This window comes from Balaenoptera ricei, chromosome 9 (genome assembly GCF_028023285.1).
Source record: "Balaenoptera ricei isolate mBalRic1 chromosome 9, mBalRic1.hap2, whole genome shotgun sequence".
In the NCBI taxonomy this organism is placed as follows: Eukaryota; Metazoa; Chordata; class Mammalia; order Artiodactyla; family Balaenopteridae; genus Balaenoptera; species Balaenoptera ricei.
The window spans coordinates 77651150-77669122 of NC_082647.1; the positions used below are offsets into that span (position 1 = coordinate 77651150).

At 35.9% G+C, this 17973-nt stretch overlaps 1 protein-coding gene across 5 annotated transcripts in view; it reads right to left on the reverse strand.

Moving 5' to 3' along the window:
- The window catches only part of CROT (carnitine O-octanoyltransferase), a 105676-nt gene that overhangs the window by 66931 nt on the left and 20772 nt on the right, over positions 1-17973 (reverse strand). For all 5 annotated transcript variants that reach the window (XR_009505074.1, XM_059934017.1, XM_059934015.1 and 2 more), the window contains exons 8-10: positions 5816-5909; positions 5052-5177; positions 3295-3396 (exon numbers count right to left, since the gene is read on the reverse strand). Coding sequence is in view for 4 of the 5 variants with exons in the window: in XM_059934017.1 (XP_059790000.1) it covers positions 3295-3396; positions 5052-5177; positions 5816-5909 (322 nt within the window). In the remaining variant the exon portion in view is untranslated. The remainder of the gene's footprint in view (positions 1-3294; positions 3397-5051; positions 5178-5815; positions 5910-17973) is intronic.

The window sequence follows — 17973 nt, forward strand, 5'->3', positions numbered from 1 at the left end:
TGTCTTAAATATCGCCTTAACGCTACACAGCTTTGCTGCCCTGTATTACAGCCCCACGGAGCCTAGAAACACGGTATACCGTTACCAGGTAAGCAGCTACCAAAGCACCAGGAAGGGCTTAGTAGGGAGGTCAGTACAAGATGCAAGAGCAGTTCATCCCGCCTGCCAGCAACAGCACGTATAACAAGACTCAAAGGTCATGGACAAGACCCTTTTCTAACAGCATCTCACAACTGTGTACTTTGTAGCTTTACAAAGAACTTTCACAGATATTGCATATATTATTTCATTGAAGACAACAGTATTATACTGGAACCAGTAAGAAAGAGCATGACTGAAAGATATAAATCTCTTTGACTTATAATTTTATCCATTCATCTCCTGGCGGAAAGTTAATCATCAATTAAAAAAAAAAAATGTTAGGAAATAGAAAAAATTCAAACGCTTTCCTGATGCTTTATTTGTTCACATAAGTTTTATCTTTTTTTTTTCATTTATATGGAGGCAATATGTGTAATATACTGTTTAATAATGTGGACTTTGGTTCTGAGTCCAAACCTTACTACTTACTAGCTACATAAGTAAGTTAAGTTCTCAAGTAAGTTACTTGAGAAAGTTACTTAATTCTTTAAGTAAACTGCCTCATCTGTTAGTAGGGAAAACAATACCTAGTCGCATACAGCAGCTGTGAAAAATGATTTTAATAATGCTTATAAAGTACTTACTACAGATCCTGGCCCACAGCAATAATTAGTAACTATTGTTATTAACAACTAATGTTTATTACATGCTTCCTATGTACTTCTACAAAAGCCTACAACAAAGCCTCTATAAGGAAGACCAAATAGTTGACCCCAGGATTTTTAATCCCAACAGGGAAATGCTATTATGTAGTATAATCACAAAAGTATATATTCAAGCACCAATGGAAGAGAGCAGCAATATGAATTTGGATTAAGAACAACTTAACTTTACAGTATATATACTTTACTAATAATGTTTTACATTGGTTAAATAGCATTTTCAGTAATCATCGTAGGTTGCAAGGGGAACCTACATGGAATTTTAAAAGCATATTGTTAAGTGGAGATCATCAGATCAATCTGATAAGTATATGGGTGACAATGCATACACATGAAACATGTCCATACACTTTACTACAGGAAAGCATTTCAGTTGTGCAAAGATATATGCTCATTATGGGACCAGTATTTTTATTCAAAGATAGAAACATCATTAAAGTTATTTTCTCCTGAATTTGAGCAAACAGCAGGATGTTGATGCCATCAGTAAAAATCCAAGTAGTGCAAGGCGGTTTTTTTAGGGGGTTGGGAGTGAGGGAGGAAAGCAAGATGATGAGTTCTTGATGATGAGAGTAACTAACCCTTACGTAACAATGTAACATCCAGTTTGGACAATTTAACATATGGTGAAACAAAACTCTCAAGATGAGAATAATAGGTTAAAAACTGTAAAAATATAACTGCAAGCTACCTATGTAGAAATGGTCAATGAAACTATTAAACCAGAGAAAAGAGCAGACACAGGGGGAAATGGTTATGAATAATATTAAGCTCAGTTTTAGAATCCGGAGACAGGAAAAGACTGTTTAGGAGGTTGAAGGCAGTGTCAGATGCATATGAAGAAGAGGGAACCAACTGCAGCTGATAAGTCAACGAGAAATGGAGGGAAGAAGCCAGAAGGTAGTTAGCTACTTTACGAAGGACAGACAGGGAATAGTGAGGCTATGAACCAAACTGAGGAGGTCAAGAAGAATCAAACAAGGAGCTGAAGAGAAAAAAGCTGAGGCAAGTAACACAAAATCTTCTGTCAACACTGGACTCGTAAGGAAGAGGACAGACAACAAATCTTCAAAATGACTCAAGGCAACCTTTCACCCTGATGATTTACTGTAGAAGACATTCTATTACCTGCACATCAACCACACCACCTTCCTCGGCAATAACAGCGACTTTACTTTTCTTTAGGCAATCAGCACACATCTCTGTGGTGGTTTGAATGAGTGATTCTACCAGCTAGGTCCCAAGGTTTGGTATGTGACCCAGGCCAGGCGAATCAGAGCAGCTAACTCCCTGGAATGTGCACGACTGACACAGGCCAATACAACCAATGAGCATTATTCCCAGGTCTTTTGCTGGAACCACTGGGGTTAAAAAAAAAAAAAAAAAAAAAAAAAGCTGGCTATTTCCACAGAGAACACTAATCTACGAGGAGAGCTGTGAAAACATGAGACTGTAGGTACAACCATCACGTGGTGTAGTCTACATAAAAATAAAGCCAAACATAGGAAATTAATGCCAAAAAATGGAAAGAGAAATTTCTAATGAAAGCATCTGGACAGTGGAAGTCAGCATTACCCAAATTTAGCTGTACCCCTATGTCATAAATACCTTCGTAAGCTAATGCCAGTTTGACTTAGGTTTCTATCACCTAAAACTGAATAAATACTGATTAATACAACTATTGAACCCAGATCAACGTAACAGGATTTTTTTTAGTATCTTACAGTCCCCCTACATATCAATATTTTGGAGGAAAGCCCCCAAATACAAACAAAAAATCTACCTCATACTACTTTATACCTAATCATATACTTTATGAAAAGTATTATAATGAGGTTATAAGTATATATTGTAACTCTGACTTAGGTTGACTTTTTAATTTTCTTGGTTCATAGACCTCCTGAATGTCCATCAGAAAATGGCAAAGTAGAGCTAATGAAGACAACCATGGGAGAACAGAAAAGAAACAAGAAAAGTTGTGTGTGTGTGTGTATGCATGTGTTTGTTTTATGAAGAAGATAAAAAATGGTATTCAGTACCAGACATTTTAATATCCAGAAGTGAATAATGTTCCGAAGATCATGTGTCATTTTTTTTTACAAGGTTACAAAATTACTAGGTAAATGTAGAAATATATCCACAGACATTTCTCTGTGCATAAAACAAATACTAATGCTATATCTTTTAAAACAGGTTGTAATTTTCAACAACAGGTAACAGTGGATTTTAAAAGAGCTTATACTACATAAAAATGCAAGCAAATTCCACTTTACAGATACACACCACACTGTTATCCTGACTACAGATGAAAATAATTTGTCCTATACTCTATTTTCACTGAGAATTCATAACTAAACCTTTTACTCTAATGCCATAAAGCTAAATAAGTGTTTGCTTATTCTACCACAGGACAGCGTAAGTATTGTAGATTACTGCCATTAAATTAACCTAAAAGAGTAAAAGGAAAAAATAATTTCAGTAGTTTACTTACATCACAATTACAGCCAAATACTCCATTAGAAAAGGAAATCAAATTATAAGATTTGTCACCCCAGCGTACTGTTGGATCTCCAGTAAGAACCTTTGTAGCAACCTAAAATAAATGTAATATTTCCAAATTTAAAGGATTTTAATATTGGTTTTTAAGTATTTATATCTTAAATAGACACAAACACACACACACACACACACACACACACACACATGATCTCACTTTTCCTCTTCAGGTAAACCAAATCTAATAAAATGTTAGTTATACTCAAGAGATAATAATTCTGGCCCTGACTTTAAATAGTACTCAAAATCCAAGAAATTCTACCAGAAAAGAGAGTGATGGCACAACATTCATGAATGTTTAGAGAATATACAATTGAAAGGACAAGGCTTTTGCAACTTGAATAGGATAAGAGGCATTGATAAGTTTAGTCATTAAAGTCTAGTTACAAGAAAAATATTTCAAGAATTCATATCCTACTAAGCCAGTTTCTCAAATGGTAAGTTTTGGCCATAAGTGAGTCATGAAACCACAGTAAACATTCTTTACAAGAAAGAATAAAATAGAACATAAATATCAGAGTACATCGCAGATAGTCAAAGTAATTATTACCGTTTTGTGAAACTTCTATTATGTATGTATGTGTAAGTGTGCACACGCTTGTGGGCGTGTGTGTGTGTGTAATGGGCTGCAATCTAAATATGCCTAACTGTAGATTGCAGCAAAAAAGTTTGAGCAACACTTCATTAAAACACATTCTTCCTCAAGAAGCTTGTTGATTCTACTTTAAAAAAAAATGCATCTAAGGAAGAGGAAAAATTGTTTTCTAGCTACAAGGTTTTTCAGTCCTGTATTATTTTATTTCTATCATTTATTATTGATGAATGTATTATGAAGTAACTTCAGTGTTTTCAAAAGACTCTGAGATTCCTACAAATATGACTACTACCTTTTATTTTTTTCCCAGGAAATGATACTGCCCCAGAAAAAAAAAAGTAGGCCACAATTACCCTTAAATTCACTAAAGTCAGTGTGTTCTATAAAACCAAATGATAAAATAAATCACAAGAATGATATAATTCTTAGGACAGACCTCACCAACTAAGGTATCAAGGCCCACTGGTGTGGGTTATAGGTAGGTTCTCATGTCACATTTGGTATGAAATCTCATTTAGCCTAGCGTCTTATGCAAATTTCCTGTATATATAATCAATGAAAAGGTTGGGAACCACTGACATCTGATAAGCAAATAATAGACATACTTCTTTAAACAACATGTAAGATATGTCTAAATGGAGCTAAACAATGTGGCAAGAATTTACAGAGCATTATTTATGTATAAGATTCATTTGATACGTGTGTCTCTGTGTGTGTCTGTGTGTGTGTGTATATATATATATATATAGCTAAGAAAATGTTTTAAGAGCCTGCATTAAATATTTATATTTTATGACTTAGTATTTGCACTTTCTTTTCTTAGCTTCCCCATTCTAAGATAAAAGATGTTTACAAGATACAGGAAACAACTGTCTTCACAATTATGTTTCACAGTGGTTTTATGGGTGTATATTTCAAACTCAGTAAGTTGTATACATTAAATATGTACAGCTTTTTGTATGTCAATTATACCTTAATAAAGTGGTTTAAAAAAAAAAAAAGCCTGCATGTAACAAAATTCTTCTCATGTTCAATTTACACAAGAGTCCCCCAGAAAAATCTGTGGGAAGAAATAACAAAACAAGATAGTTGAATACCTGAGAATAATCTTCCGGTGTTACACGTGGACTGCCATCATCTAAACAAAATACCAGTAAACTGCTCTGAATTTTTTCTAACATAGTCAAGTTCTCTGGATTAAGTCTAATCAAATATTCTCGTGCCTAAAGGGCAAGGAGATAATAATAAAATGTTACAAATTAAATACAAAATATCCAGAAAATCTCAATAGGTTCTCAAAAAGTTACAGAAAAGGTTCTTCAAGAAAAGTGTGAATTCAAGGACCTCTGTGTTGACTCCTGAACAGGTTTTTCCTCCAACTGCATGGCTGGTCCCTACACCTGTGCTACTAAATGCATAAACGTATAAAGTTACGCCACCGCCTAGATTTTCTCTAGTAGTTTAATATTGTACAATGTATTTAATGCTGCTTAAAGCTTAAAGCTGTCTGTCCGTTTATCTTTATTTCAAAAATCTGAACAAAGGGACAGCATATACTTGAGCTCAGTGTTTGAAATTCAAATGTAAATAAAATAAAAATAGCATACCCTCACCCCAAAAGTGTAAATTATAGTTAATAATATTGTATTGCATATTTGAAAGCTTCTAGAGAGTATAACTTAAAAGTTCTCATGACAAAAAACGTATTTTTTTAGTTTTCTGTATGGTGATGGACGCTAACTAGACTTACTGTGGTGATTATTTCTCAATATACACAAACATTGAATCCTTATGTTGTATAGTTGAATATAATGTTGTAAGTCAATTATACCTCAAAAGAAAAGAAAAATTAAATTACAACCTTAGCCCATCGAGTTCGCTCCTCACTAGTTAACGCTGCTACCCCAGGTCCATCAGGTTCACGACGGCACTTCTTTTGGATGTATGTCAATTGCCTTTGGAAGATTAAATAAAGAGGATTCAAAAAGAGCACAGGCAGGATCACTAGCTACTTTGGCCTTTAATAGGTTATAAAGTTTATACATATTTAAATGTTTTGATATGTTATCCAAAGAAAGAGATTATGGTCTCAACAGCAATGGAGTAATTTCCTACCCAACTTTTTTTTTTTAAAGTGATTATGTGGCCTATTAATACCGTAAGTATACTTGACAAATCTCACAAATATTATGTACATTTTATCTAACTAAAAACTATGTGTATATATTAACAGAGGACTTATTCTATACCCAATTAATACTTGGGCTTAACCCCCAAAACAGAAATACCATGTAGTTAGTTTTAAATGTTTTCACATATGCCATTCTTACTTAAAATCATTACAAAGACTATTAGCTAAGGATAAATTATTTCCCCCCATAGCATTCTATAATCCTAGTCTGATGAGTTTCATGTATCTTTAAACATATAGCAGGTAAGTAACAGGGTTCATCCACAAAGAAATTTTCATCAAAAATCCACAGCTTATTTTCATCCCTACTTCCTCATACGGTATGCTAATTACCTCAATTTAAACATTTCCACAGGTTTCTTAGAAAGTGAGCTAATGTAGCTTAATAAATGGTCAAAAGGCACCACTAGTAGCCATCCCTTATTTGTGACTTTATCATTCAAGGAATGAATTCCTTGCTGCAAAATTCCTCCCTCTTTATTTGAAACTAATGGTGTCCTGTGGAGCAGATGAGGCCTTCTATACCAAACAATCTGCATCTATGGTGGGAGCAACTTGCCTTATCTCTTCCTGCTTACTTGTCTTTGCTAACTCTGATTTTGCTTCAATTACAAATAAAGCTTACAGAGTTGGTGGTTACATGGCGGCCATAATAACTAGGATAAATTCTGAATGCTTAAGGAATTAAATCTACCTCACTGTTTTTCTCCATATGGTATGAGTTGCTGCCCTTCTCTTACCACCTGAGAGCACCAGTTTTGACTATGAAACTTTTCCCCACTCCCTGATATAGCCATTTTAATATTCAGTGGGAAAGGACCACGTCATAAAAAAACAGTCATTATCAGAGAGAAATCACCAGGAAAAATGTATTAAACCTGAAATGACATTTTAAGTTTGATAATAAAAGGTCAGATAGTAACTGCCAAATCTTCACCATTAAGAAGTCCATCCTACCTAAAGTGATCTACAGATTCAAGGCAACCCCTATTAAAATCCGATGGCATTTTTCACAGAAACAGGAAAAAAAATCCTAAAATTCATATGGTACCACAAAAAACTCCAAACAGACAAAGCAGTTTTAAGCAAGAAGAACAATGCTGGAGGCATCACACTTCCTGGTTTCAAAATATATTACAAAGCTTCAGTAATCAAAATAGTGTGGCACAAATAACAGACATACAGGTCAACGGAACACAATAGAGAGCCTAGAAATAAATCCACTTACATACAGTCAACTGAGGTGCCAAGGAAGCCAAGAATACACAATGGGAAAAGGAGAGCCCCTTAAATAAACAGTGTTGGGAAAATTACCACATACAAAAGAATGAAACTGGACCCCTATCTTACATCATACAGAAAAATCAATTCAAAATAGATTAAAGGCTTAAATGTGAGACCTGAAACAATAAAACTCCTGGAAGAAAACATGGGAAAAAATGCTTCTTGACATTGGCCTTAGAAAGCATTTCTTAGACATGATACCAAAAGCGCAGGCAACAAAAGTAAAAACAGACAAGTAGGATTACATCAAACTAAAAGCTTCAGCACAGTTAACAACTAAGTGAAAAGGCAACCTACAGAATATGAGAAAATACTTACAAACCATACATCTGATAAGAGGTTAATATTCAAGGAGCTCCTACAATTTAATAGCAAAAAACCAAACAACCTGATTAAAAAATGGGCAAAGGGAATGAATAGACATTTCTCCAAAGAAGATATAAAAATGGCCAACAGGTATATGAAAAGGTGCTCAACACCACTAATCATCAGGGAAATGTAAGTAAAAACCACAATGAGATATTACCTCATTCCTGTCAGAATGGCTATTAACAAAAAGATAAGCGATAACAAGTGTTGACGATGATGTGGAGAAAAGGGAACCCTTCTGCACTGTTGGCGGGACTCTGAATTGGTGTAGCCACTACAGAAAACTATGGAGGTTCCTCAAGAAATTAAAAATAGAAATACTGTATGATCCAGCAATCCTAGTTCTGTGTATATATCCAAAGGAACTGAAATCAGGATCTTAAAGAGACATCTGCATTCCCATGTTCCTTGCAGCATTATTCACAATAACCAAGAGGCAAAAGCAACTTAAATATTCAACGATGGGATGAATAGATAAACGAGATGTGATATACACATACAAACAGAATTTTATTCTACCTTAAAAAAGAAAGAAATCCCACCACTTGCAACAATGTGAATGAACCTGGAGGACACTACCCTAAGTGAAATGTGCTAAAGACAGAAGGACAAATACTGCATGGTATCACTTACAGGTGGAATCTAAAATAGTCAGACTCTTAGAAGCAGAATAGAATGGTGGGTGCCAGGGGCTGATCTAAGGAGGAAATGAGGAGGCATTAGTCAAAGGATACAAAGTTTCAGTTATATAAGATGAGTAAGTCCTAGAGAACTACTGTACAGCATAGTTCCTGTAGTTAATGATACTGTACTGTACACTTAAAAATTTGCTAAAAGGGGAGATCTTAACGTAAGTGTTCTTACCACAAAAAAAATTATTAAAAATAAATTAAGAGGGCGGGACACCTTTGGAGGTAATGAATATGTTTAGGACATAGATTGTGGTGATAAGTATACACTGATGAAACTATCTCCAAACTCATCCAGTTGCACACAATAAATATGTACAGCTTTCTGTATGTCAATCATACCTCAAAAGTGGTTTAAAAATAACTTCTCTATTCATAGAAAAAAAAGAGGTACAGATTTGGTAACTAAAATAACCCCTCTTTTCCTTTAATTTGGCTATCTATGCACCTGTTTTCAGCTACACATGCAATTTTTGATATTTAAAAGCACAAAGATTTGTATTAACAATATTTATATTTCAGAATCACCTACTTTTAAAATACTCTACCCTTGATATGTCCTCATAATCTTGTTTCTGCCTTCATTACTTCCCACTCATTCTTTAATTTACCATAATCGGGTTTTGTCCTCCAGTGATTATCTTGAAAGTACGTTTCTGAATGTTACCAATGGCATCCCATAAAACCTAGCAGCTTTATCTCAGTCTTATTTTTCTCATTGCAGAGTGTTTAACACCCAGGAGTCAATCTTAAAATTCTCTCTGCCTTGGCTTTTGTAGCACTGTTCCACTGTGGTCTCCCTAACTCTCTTGACTACTTGGTCTTTTTCACTAACCATTTGTTCTCGTTCCACTGTCAAATGTGTGTTTCACCAAATTTCTCTCACTGGCCTCCCCCAACCTCTTCTACAAGTTTCTCCTTTGGTAATTTCATCCACTACTTTAATAGCTTCAACCATCACCTTTATATAAAAGGCAACCAAATCTCTAACTTCAACCCCATTTTCTCTCTAAATTTCTGGTACCAAATTTCCAAATGCTTATTGGATATATCTACCTCAATTTCTGTCAACATTCCCAATTAAATTTGGAATTTAAAAATTATCTCCCTGACCCCTCCTTATTAATACAAATTTTTAAAAAATTGATCTTAGAGGAAAACATAGGTATAAATCCTCATGACCTTGGATCAGGCAATGGTTTCTAAGATATGACACTAAAAGCACAAGTAACAAAAGAATAGATAAATTAGACTTGGTCAATTAAAACATTTGTCCTTCAAAAGAGGCCATGAAGGGCTTCCCTGGTGGTGCAGTGGTTGAGAATCTGCCTACCAATGCAGGGGACACGGGTTCGAGCCCTGGTCTGGGAAGATCCCACATGCCACGGAGCAACTAGGCCCGTGAGCCACAATTACTGAGCCTGCACGTCTGGAGCCTGTGCTCTGCAGCAACAGAGGCCGCGATAGTGAGAGGCCTGCACACCGCGATGAAGAGTGGCCCCCACTTGCCACAACTAGAGAAAGCCCTCGCACAGAAACGAAGACCCAACACAGCCATAAATAAATAAATAAATAGATAGATAGATAGATAGATAGATAGACTTTCTGGAAAAAAAGAGGCCATGAAGAAAGTGAAGAAACAACTCTAGAATGAGAGAAAATATTTGTAGTTTATATATCTGATAAGGGACTTATATCTAGAATATCTAAAGAAGTTTTACAACTCAACAATAAAAAAGACAAATAACCCAATTAAACATTGGCCAAGGATTTGAATAGACATTTCTCCAAGTAAGATATACAAATGGTCACAGGCACATGAAAATATGTTCAACATTGTCATTATGGAGATGCAGCTGTAAACCACAATGAGATCCCACTTCATGCCCTCTAGGATGGCTACAATCAAAAAGGCAGACAATAACAAGTGCTGGTGAGAATGAAAATAAATCGGAATCCTCAAATACTGCTGATGTGAATGTAAAATGGTACAGTCATACTGGAAAACAGTTTGGCAGTTCCTCAAATGGTTAAATTAAACATAGAGTTATGATCCAGCAATTCTACTCCTAGGTATATATACCCAAGAGAAATAAAAACACAGGTCCACACAAAAACCTATACACCGACGTCCAGGACAGTATTACTCACAGCAGCCAAAAAGTAGAAACAACCCAAATGTCCATCTGATGAATGATTAAATAAAATGTGGCATAGCCTCAGAATGAAATATTACTCAGCCAAAAAAAGGAAGAAAGTACTAATACATGCTACAACATGGATGGATGTTGAAAACATCGTATATGCTAAACTAAAGAATGCAGACACAAAAGGCCATATATTTTAAGATTCCATTTATATGAAATGTCCAGAATAGGCAAACCCATAAAGATAGAAAGTTAAGTGAAAGATAGAAAGGTTGCCTAGGGCTGGTGGGGTGGAAGTGTTTGGGAAATATGAGAAATGTCCGCTAATGGACAGGGTAAGAGTTGGGGAGCAAATGAGTTACTGCTTATGGGCTCAGGGTTACTTATGGGGGTGACAAAAATGTTCTAAAATTGATTGTGGAGATGATAGCACAATTCTGAATATTCTAAAAAATGCTGAATTGTACACTTTGAATGGGTGAACTGCATGGTGTGTGAACTGTCTCAAAGCTATTATTAAAAACAAGAAAAAAATTGAAAAGGTACCTCCTCGTCTGTTGCCTCCTCCCGTTACAATACTATCTGCTTACTCAGTCACATTTAACAGCTTCCTTTCTTTCTAAATCCAGTGACCAATTCATATTAACTTTACCTCCAAAACATTTTCTGCATTTATCCCATCTTTTTAAAAAAAATTTTTTTAATTGAAGTATAGTTGATTTGCAATGTTGTGTTACTTTCTGATGTACAGCAAACTGATTCAGTTATACATATATATATTCTTTTTCAGATTCTTTTCCATTATAGTTTATTATAAGATACTGAATATAGTTCCCTGTGCTATACAGTAGGACCTTATTGTTCATGTAGAGTGTCCCATATTTTAAAGCCCCAACCTCTTACTTCTTTACTGGATTACTGCAAATTTTAATACATCTCTTTTCAGACTCCAACTCACTAAGATTCAGAATCTGACCAATCTATGTTACACTTCTAATATGTATCTTATGTTTCTAAATAAAATTTCCTAATGCATAGGACTGGCCTAATCACTCAATTCACTCACACATGCACACCCACACACTTCTGCTTTGTACTAAGCAGAGGGAATTAAAAAAAAAAAAGACCTGGTAAGTAGTCTCTTAGAGCTCCATCTGCATGTGAAAATACAGAAATGACTTCAATACAATTTAATAATCAATATAATAAAGATAAATACGAGGCGTACAGAGAGTCTAAAGGAGTCTAAGTCCTTGGGCCATGAAGAGAAGAAAGGGAATGGGAAAGCATGAAATAGGACATAAAATAGGAAGTAGTGACCTTGTGGTGACCTATGAACAGAAACATAAAGCACAAGAAGGAATTCTTACTTAAAAGTGGACAAGGCAGGGCTTCCCTGGTGGCGCAGTGGTTGAGAATCTGCCTGCCCATGCAGGGGATGCGGGTTCGAGCCCTGGTCTGGGAAGATCCCACATGCCACGGAGCGGCTAGGCCCGTGAGCCACAATTACTAAGCCTGCGCGTCTGGAGCCTGTGCTCCGCAACAAGAGAGGCCGCGATAATGAGAGGCCAGCGCACCGCGATGAAGAGTAGCCCCCACTTGCCACAACTAGAGAAAGCCCTCACACAGAAACGAAGACCCAACACAGCCATAAATAAATAAATTAAAAAAAAAAAAAAAAGTGGACAAGGCAGGAGAAGGCAATCCAAACAGAAAGCATGAGCACAAGCAAAGATCACAGATAACTTAACATGTTAGAACTGCAAGCAAAAATGGGGTAGGAGTATAGAATGCACAGGGAGGAAGAGCAGGACAAGGCTGAAGGGGACAGGTGAAGGTGAAATCCAGACCACCACTAAAAAACTGGGACTTGGGCTTCCCTGGTGGCACAGTGGTTGGGAGTCTGCCTGCCAATGCAGGGGACACGGGTTCGAGCCCTAGTCTGGGAAGATCCCACATGCCGCGGAGCAACTAGGCTGGTGAGCCACAACTACTGAGCCTGCGTGTCTGGAGCCCGTGCTCCGCAACAAGAGAGGCCGCGTTAGTGAGAGGCCCGCGCACCGCAATGAAGAGTGGCCCCTGCTTGCCGCAACTAGAGAAAGCCCTCGCACAGAAACGAAGACCCAACACAGCCAAAAATAAATAAATAAATAAAAATTTAAGAAATAAAATATTAAAAAATAAATAAATAAATAAACTGGGACTGTATTCTAGACCCAAAGAAACCATTCAAGAATTAAGCAAAACTGAGATACAATCAAATATGAATTTTAAAGTCATAGGACAGATGACTGTAGAGCATGTAGGGAAGCAAGAAAACCACCTGTGAAGTTGAATCAACAGAGAGTTAAAGATCTGAACAACACTTTGATGTACTTTTTTAAAAGAAACCAGAAATCAAAATTTTTGTGTGAATTCAACCAGAAATCCATATGTTTCTCTGAATTCTCCTGATTTTTAAATAGTAATGTAAATTCTCTGTTATCCAAGCAAAACAGGCCACAGGCTGAATTCAGCCCATGGATCACATGTTTCTGGGAGAGTGGGTTTTAGTAATACAATTAACAAGCCTGATCTAATAATTTTATGTCAACTTTGGAAATTTTAAAAAATAGCTGGAACGTACAGAAAGATTATCCAAGACACAAAAGCAAAACACCTAAAAGATGGATAATTTTGCCTATGTCAAAATTAACCATGTCTGTTCAATTACCAAAAAAAATCTGTTAACTGGAAGAAAATGTTTGCAATCTGTATAACTGATAAAGGATCAGTGCTCCGAAATATAATTACTACAAATCAATAATAAAAAAATAGCCAACAGAAAAATAAGGCAAGCCTACCTCAAGAAACAAGAAAAATCTCAAGTAAACAATCTAACCTTACACCTAAAGGAACTAAAGAAGGAAGAACAAACAAAACACAAAGTTAGCAGAAGGAAAGAAATCATAAAGATCAGAGTAAAAATAAATGAAATAGAAAAAAAGAAAACAATAGCAAAGATCAATAAAACTAAAAGCTGGTTCTTTCAGAAGATAAACAAAATTGATAAACCTTTAGCCAGACTCATCAAGAAAGAGAGGGAGAGGACTCAAATCAATAAAATTAGAAATGAAAAAGGAGAAGTTACAACAGACACTGCAGAAATACAAAGCATCCTAAGAGACTACTACAAGCAACTCTATGCCAATAAAATGGACAACCTGGAAGAAATGGACAAATTCTTAAAATGGTATAACCTTCCAAGACTGAACCAGGAAGAAATAGAAAATATGAACAGACCAATCACAAGTAATGAAATTGAAACTGTGATTAAAAATCTTCCAACAAACTAAAGTCCAGGACCAGATGGCTTCACAGGTGAATTCTATCAAACATTTAGAGAAGAGCTAACACCCATCCTTCTCAAACTCTTCCAAAAAATTGCAGAGGAAGGAACACTCCCAAACTCATTCTATGAGGCCACCATCACCCTGATACCAAAACCAGACAAAGATACTACCAAAAAAAGAAAATTACAGACCAATATCACTGATGAATATAGATGCCAAAATCCTCAACAAAATACTAGCAAGCACACTCCAACAACACATTAAAAGGATCATACACCATGATCAAGTGGGATTTATCCCAGGGATGCAAGGATTCTTCAATATACGCAAATCAATCAATGTGATACACCATACTAACAAACTGAAGAATAAAAACCATATGATCATCTCAATAGATGCAGAAAAAGATTTTCACAAAATTCAACACCCATTTATGATAAAAACTCTCCAGAAAGTGGGCATAGAGGGAACCTACCTCAACATAATAAAGGCCATATACAACAAACCCACAGCAAACATCATTCTCAATGGTGAAAAACTGAAAGCATTTCCTCTAAGATCAGGAATGAGACAAGGATGTCCACTCTCACCACTATTATTCAACATAGTTTTGGAAGTCCTAGCCACGGCAATCAGAGAAGAAAAAAAAATAAAAGGAATACAAATTGGAAAAGAAGAAGTAAACCTGTCACTGTTTGCAGATGACATGATACTATACATAGAGAATCCTAAAAATGCCACCAGAAAACTACTAGAGCTAATCAATGAATTTGGTAAAGCTGCAGGATACAAAATTAATGTACAGAAATCTCTTACATTCCTATACACTAATGATGAAAAATCTGGAAGAGAAATTAAGGAAACACTCCCATTTATCACTGCAAGAAAAAGAATAAAATACCTAGGAATAAACCTACCTAGGGAGACAAAAGACCTGTATGCAGAAAACTATAAGACACTGATGAAAGAAATTAAAGATGATACCAACAGATGAAGAGATATACCATGTTCTTGGACTGGAAGAATCAATATTGTGAAAATGACTATACTACCCAAAACAATCTACACATTCAATGCAATCCCTGTCAAATTACTAATGGCATTTTTTACGGAACTAGAACAAATCATCTTAAAATTTGTATGCAGACACAAAAGACCCCGAATAGCCAAAGCAGTCTTGAGGGAAAAAAACGGAGCTGGAGGAATCAGACTTCCTGACTTCAGACTATACTACAAAGCTACAGTAATCAAGACAATATGGTACTGGCACAAAAACAAAAACATAGATCAATGGAACAACATAGAAAGCCCAGAGATAAACCCACGCACCTATGGTCAACTAATCTATGACAAAGGAGGCAAAGAAATACAATGGAGAAAAGACAGTCTCTTCAATAAGTGGTGCTGGGAAAACTGGACAGCTACATGTAAAAGAAGGAAATTAGAACACTCCCTAACACCATACACAAAAATAAACTCAAAATGGATTAGAGACCTAAATGTAAGACCGGACACTATAAAACTCTTAGAGGAAAACATAGGAAGAACACTCTTTGACATAAATCACAGCAAGATCTTTTTTGATTCACCTCCTAGAGTAATGGAAATAAAAACAAAAATAAGCACATGGGACCTAAGGAAACTTCAAAGCTTCTGCACAGCAAAGGAAACCATAAACAAGACGAAAAGACAACCCTCAGAATGGGAGAAAATATTTGCAAACGAATCAACAGACAAAGGATTAATCTCCAAAATATATAAACAGCTCATGCAGCTCAATATTAAAGAAACAAACAACCCAATCCAAAAATGGGCAGAAGACCTAAAGAGACATTTCTCCAAAGAAGACATACAGATGGCCAAAAAGCACATGAAAAGCTGCTCAACATCACTAATTATTAGAGAAATGCAAATCAAAACTACAATGAGGTATCACCTCACACCAGTTAGAATGGGCATCATCAGAAAATCTACAAACAACAAATGCTGGAGAGGGTGTGGAGAAAAGGGAACCCTCTTGCACTGGTGGTGGGAATGTAAGTTGATACAGCCACTATGGAGAACAGTATGGAGGTTCCTTAAAAAACTAAGAATAGAATTACCATATGATCCAGCAATCCCACTACTGGGCATATACCCAGAGAAAACCATAATTCAAAAAGACACATGCACTCCAATGTTCACTGCAGCACTATCTACAATAGCCAGGTCATGGAAGCAACCTAAATGCCCATTGACAGACGAATGGATAAAGAAGTTGTGGTATATATATACAATGGAATATTACTCAGCGATAAAAAGGAACGAAATTGAGTCATTTGCTGAGACGTGGACGGATCCAGAGACTGTTATACAGAGTGAAGTAAGTCAGAAAGAGAAAAACAAATATCGTATATTAACCCATGTATGTGGAACCTAGAAAAATGGTACAGATGAACCGGTTTGCAGGGCAGAAGTCGAGACACAGATGTACAGAACAAACGTGTGGACACCAAAGGGGAAAACCGCGGTGGGGTGGGGATGCTGGTGTGCTGAACTGGGCAATTGGAATTGATATGTATACACTGATGTGTATAAAATTGATGCCTAATAAGAACCTGCAGTATAAAAACACAAACAAAAAAAAACAACTAATACTAAACTTTCTTTGGGTTATTTATATGGAAATATGTTAATATAAATGTTTCAGACATTACATGAAATTTCTAAAAATCTTTTATGTTCTGCTATAATGTTATAAGTCATAATTCTAGTTATTACTTTTAAATGTATATCTCAGAAATAACTAAATTTCCTTGTCAATTGCACTATTATCAACTTTCATCAAATCTTTAACCATGGTCATTTTTAAGTCTTTTGTCATTTACAGACAGTTCTGGGTGTACTCTGATGCTTTTGCAAAAATGTTCCTATAAAAGGGTTTCATCTTCAAGGAATTCATGGAAAAGACTCTGACAAGTACAGGTTTCTGGTAACTGACTATACTGCTGAACTGAATCAATAAGCATTTTCAGAACTCTAATGGAAAACTGATGAATTCATAAAAGTGCTAACATCTTTTTTCAAGATGAAAAAAAATTAATTACATGGGAGTGAGTGAACTGATGAGGATGATTATAATTTTTGTGACTTTGTTTGAATAAAAAAAAGAAAAAAATCCCACAAGGACTCAGAGGCAAAAAATATACAAATCAATTTTCACTGCAAAGTAAAGGAGCTGTTACGGTGGAGGATTACTGGACTGAATGTCAATATTATGACATAGTATGAGTGTGTTTCGTGTTTGGTAATTGCAATCATTGTTGCTTCTGTTGTGGTCATCCATTTACAATGCCTGGTGTCAGTTTATTTATCTCTTGTAAAAATAAAATACAGTCTGTGTGTGTGTGTGTGTGTGTGGAAAAAAAAAGAGGTTTCGTAAATTCTATCTTAAATTTTCTTTTACTAATTGCTAGTATATAGAAATATTAATTTTTATATGAAGACCTCATATCCAGCTTGCTAAAGTCACTTATTAATTCTAATTCTACAGATCATTTTAGATTCTTTAATTATCTGGAAATAAAGTGTTATTTCTTTTTTTCTATCTTTAAAAAAGAAAGAAAAATAGGCAAGGGACTTCCCTGGTGGCACAGTGGCTAAGAACCTACCTGCCAATGCAGGGGACACAGGTTCAATCCCTGGTCCAGGAAGATCCCACATGCCATGGAGCAACTAAGCCCATGCGCCACAACTACTGAGCTTGCGAGCCACAACTACTGAGTCCACATGCCACACTACCGAGCCCACACAGCACAACTACTGAAGCCTGTGCACCTAGAGCCTATGCTCTGCAACAAGAGAAGCCACCGCAATGAGAAGCCCACGCACTGCAGTGAAGAGTAGCCCCCGCTCGCTGCAACTAGAGAAAGCCCGTGTGCAGCAACGAAGACCCAACGCAGCCAAAAATTAATTAATTAATTAATTAATTTTTAAAAAAAGAAAATATCTTCCTAACACTGGGTTAG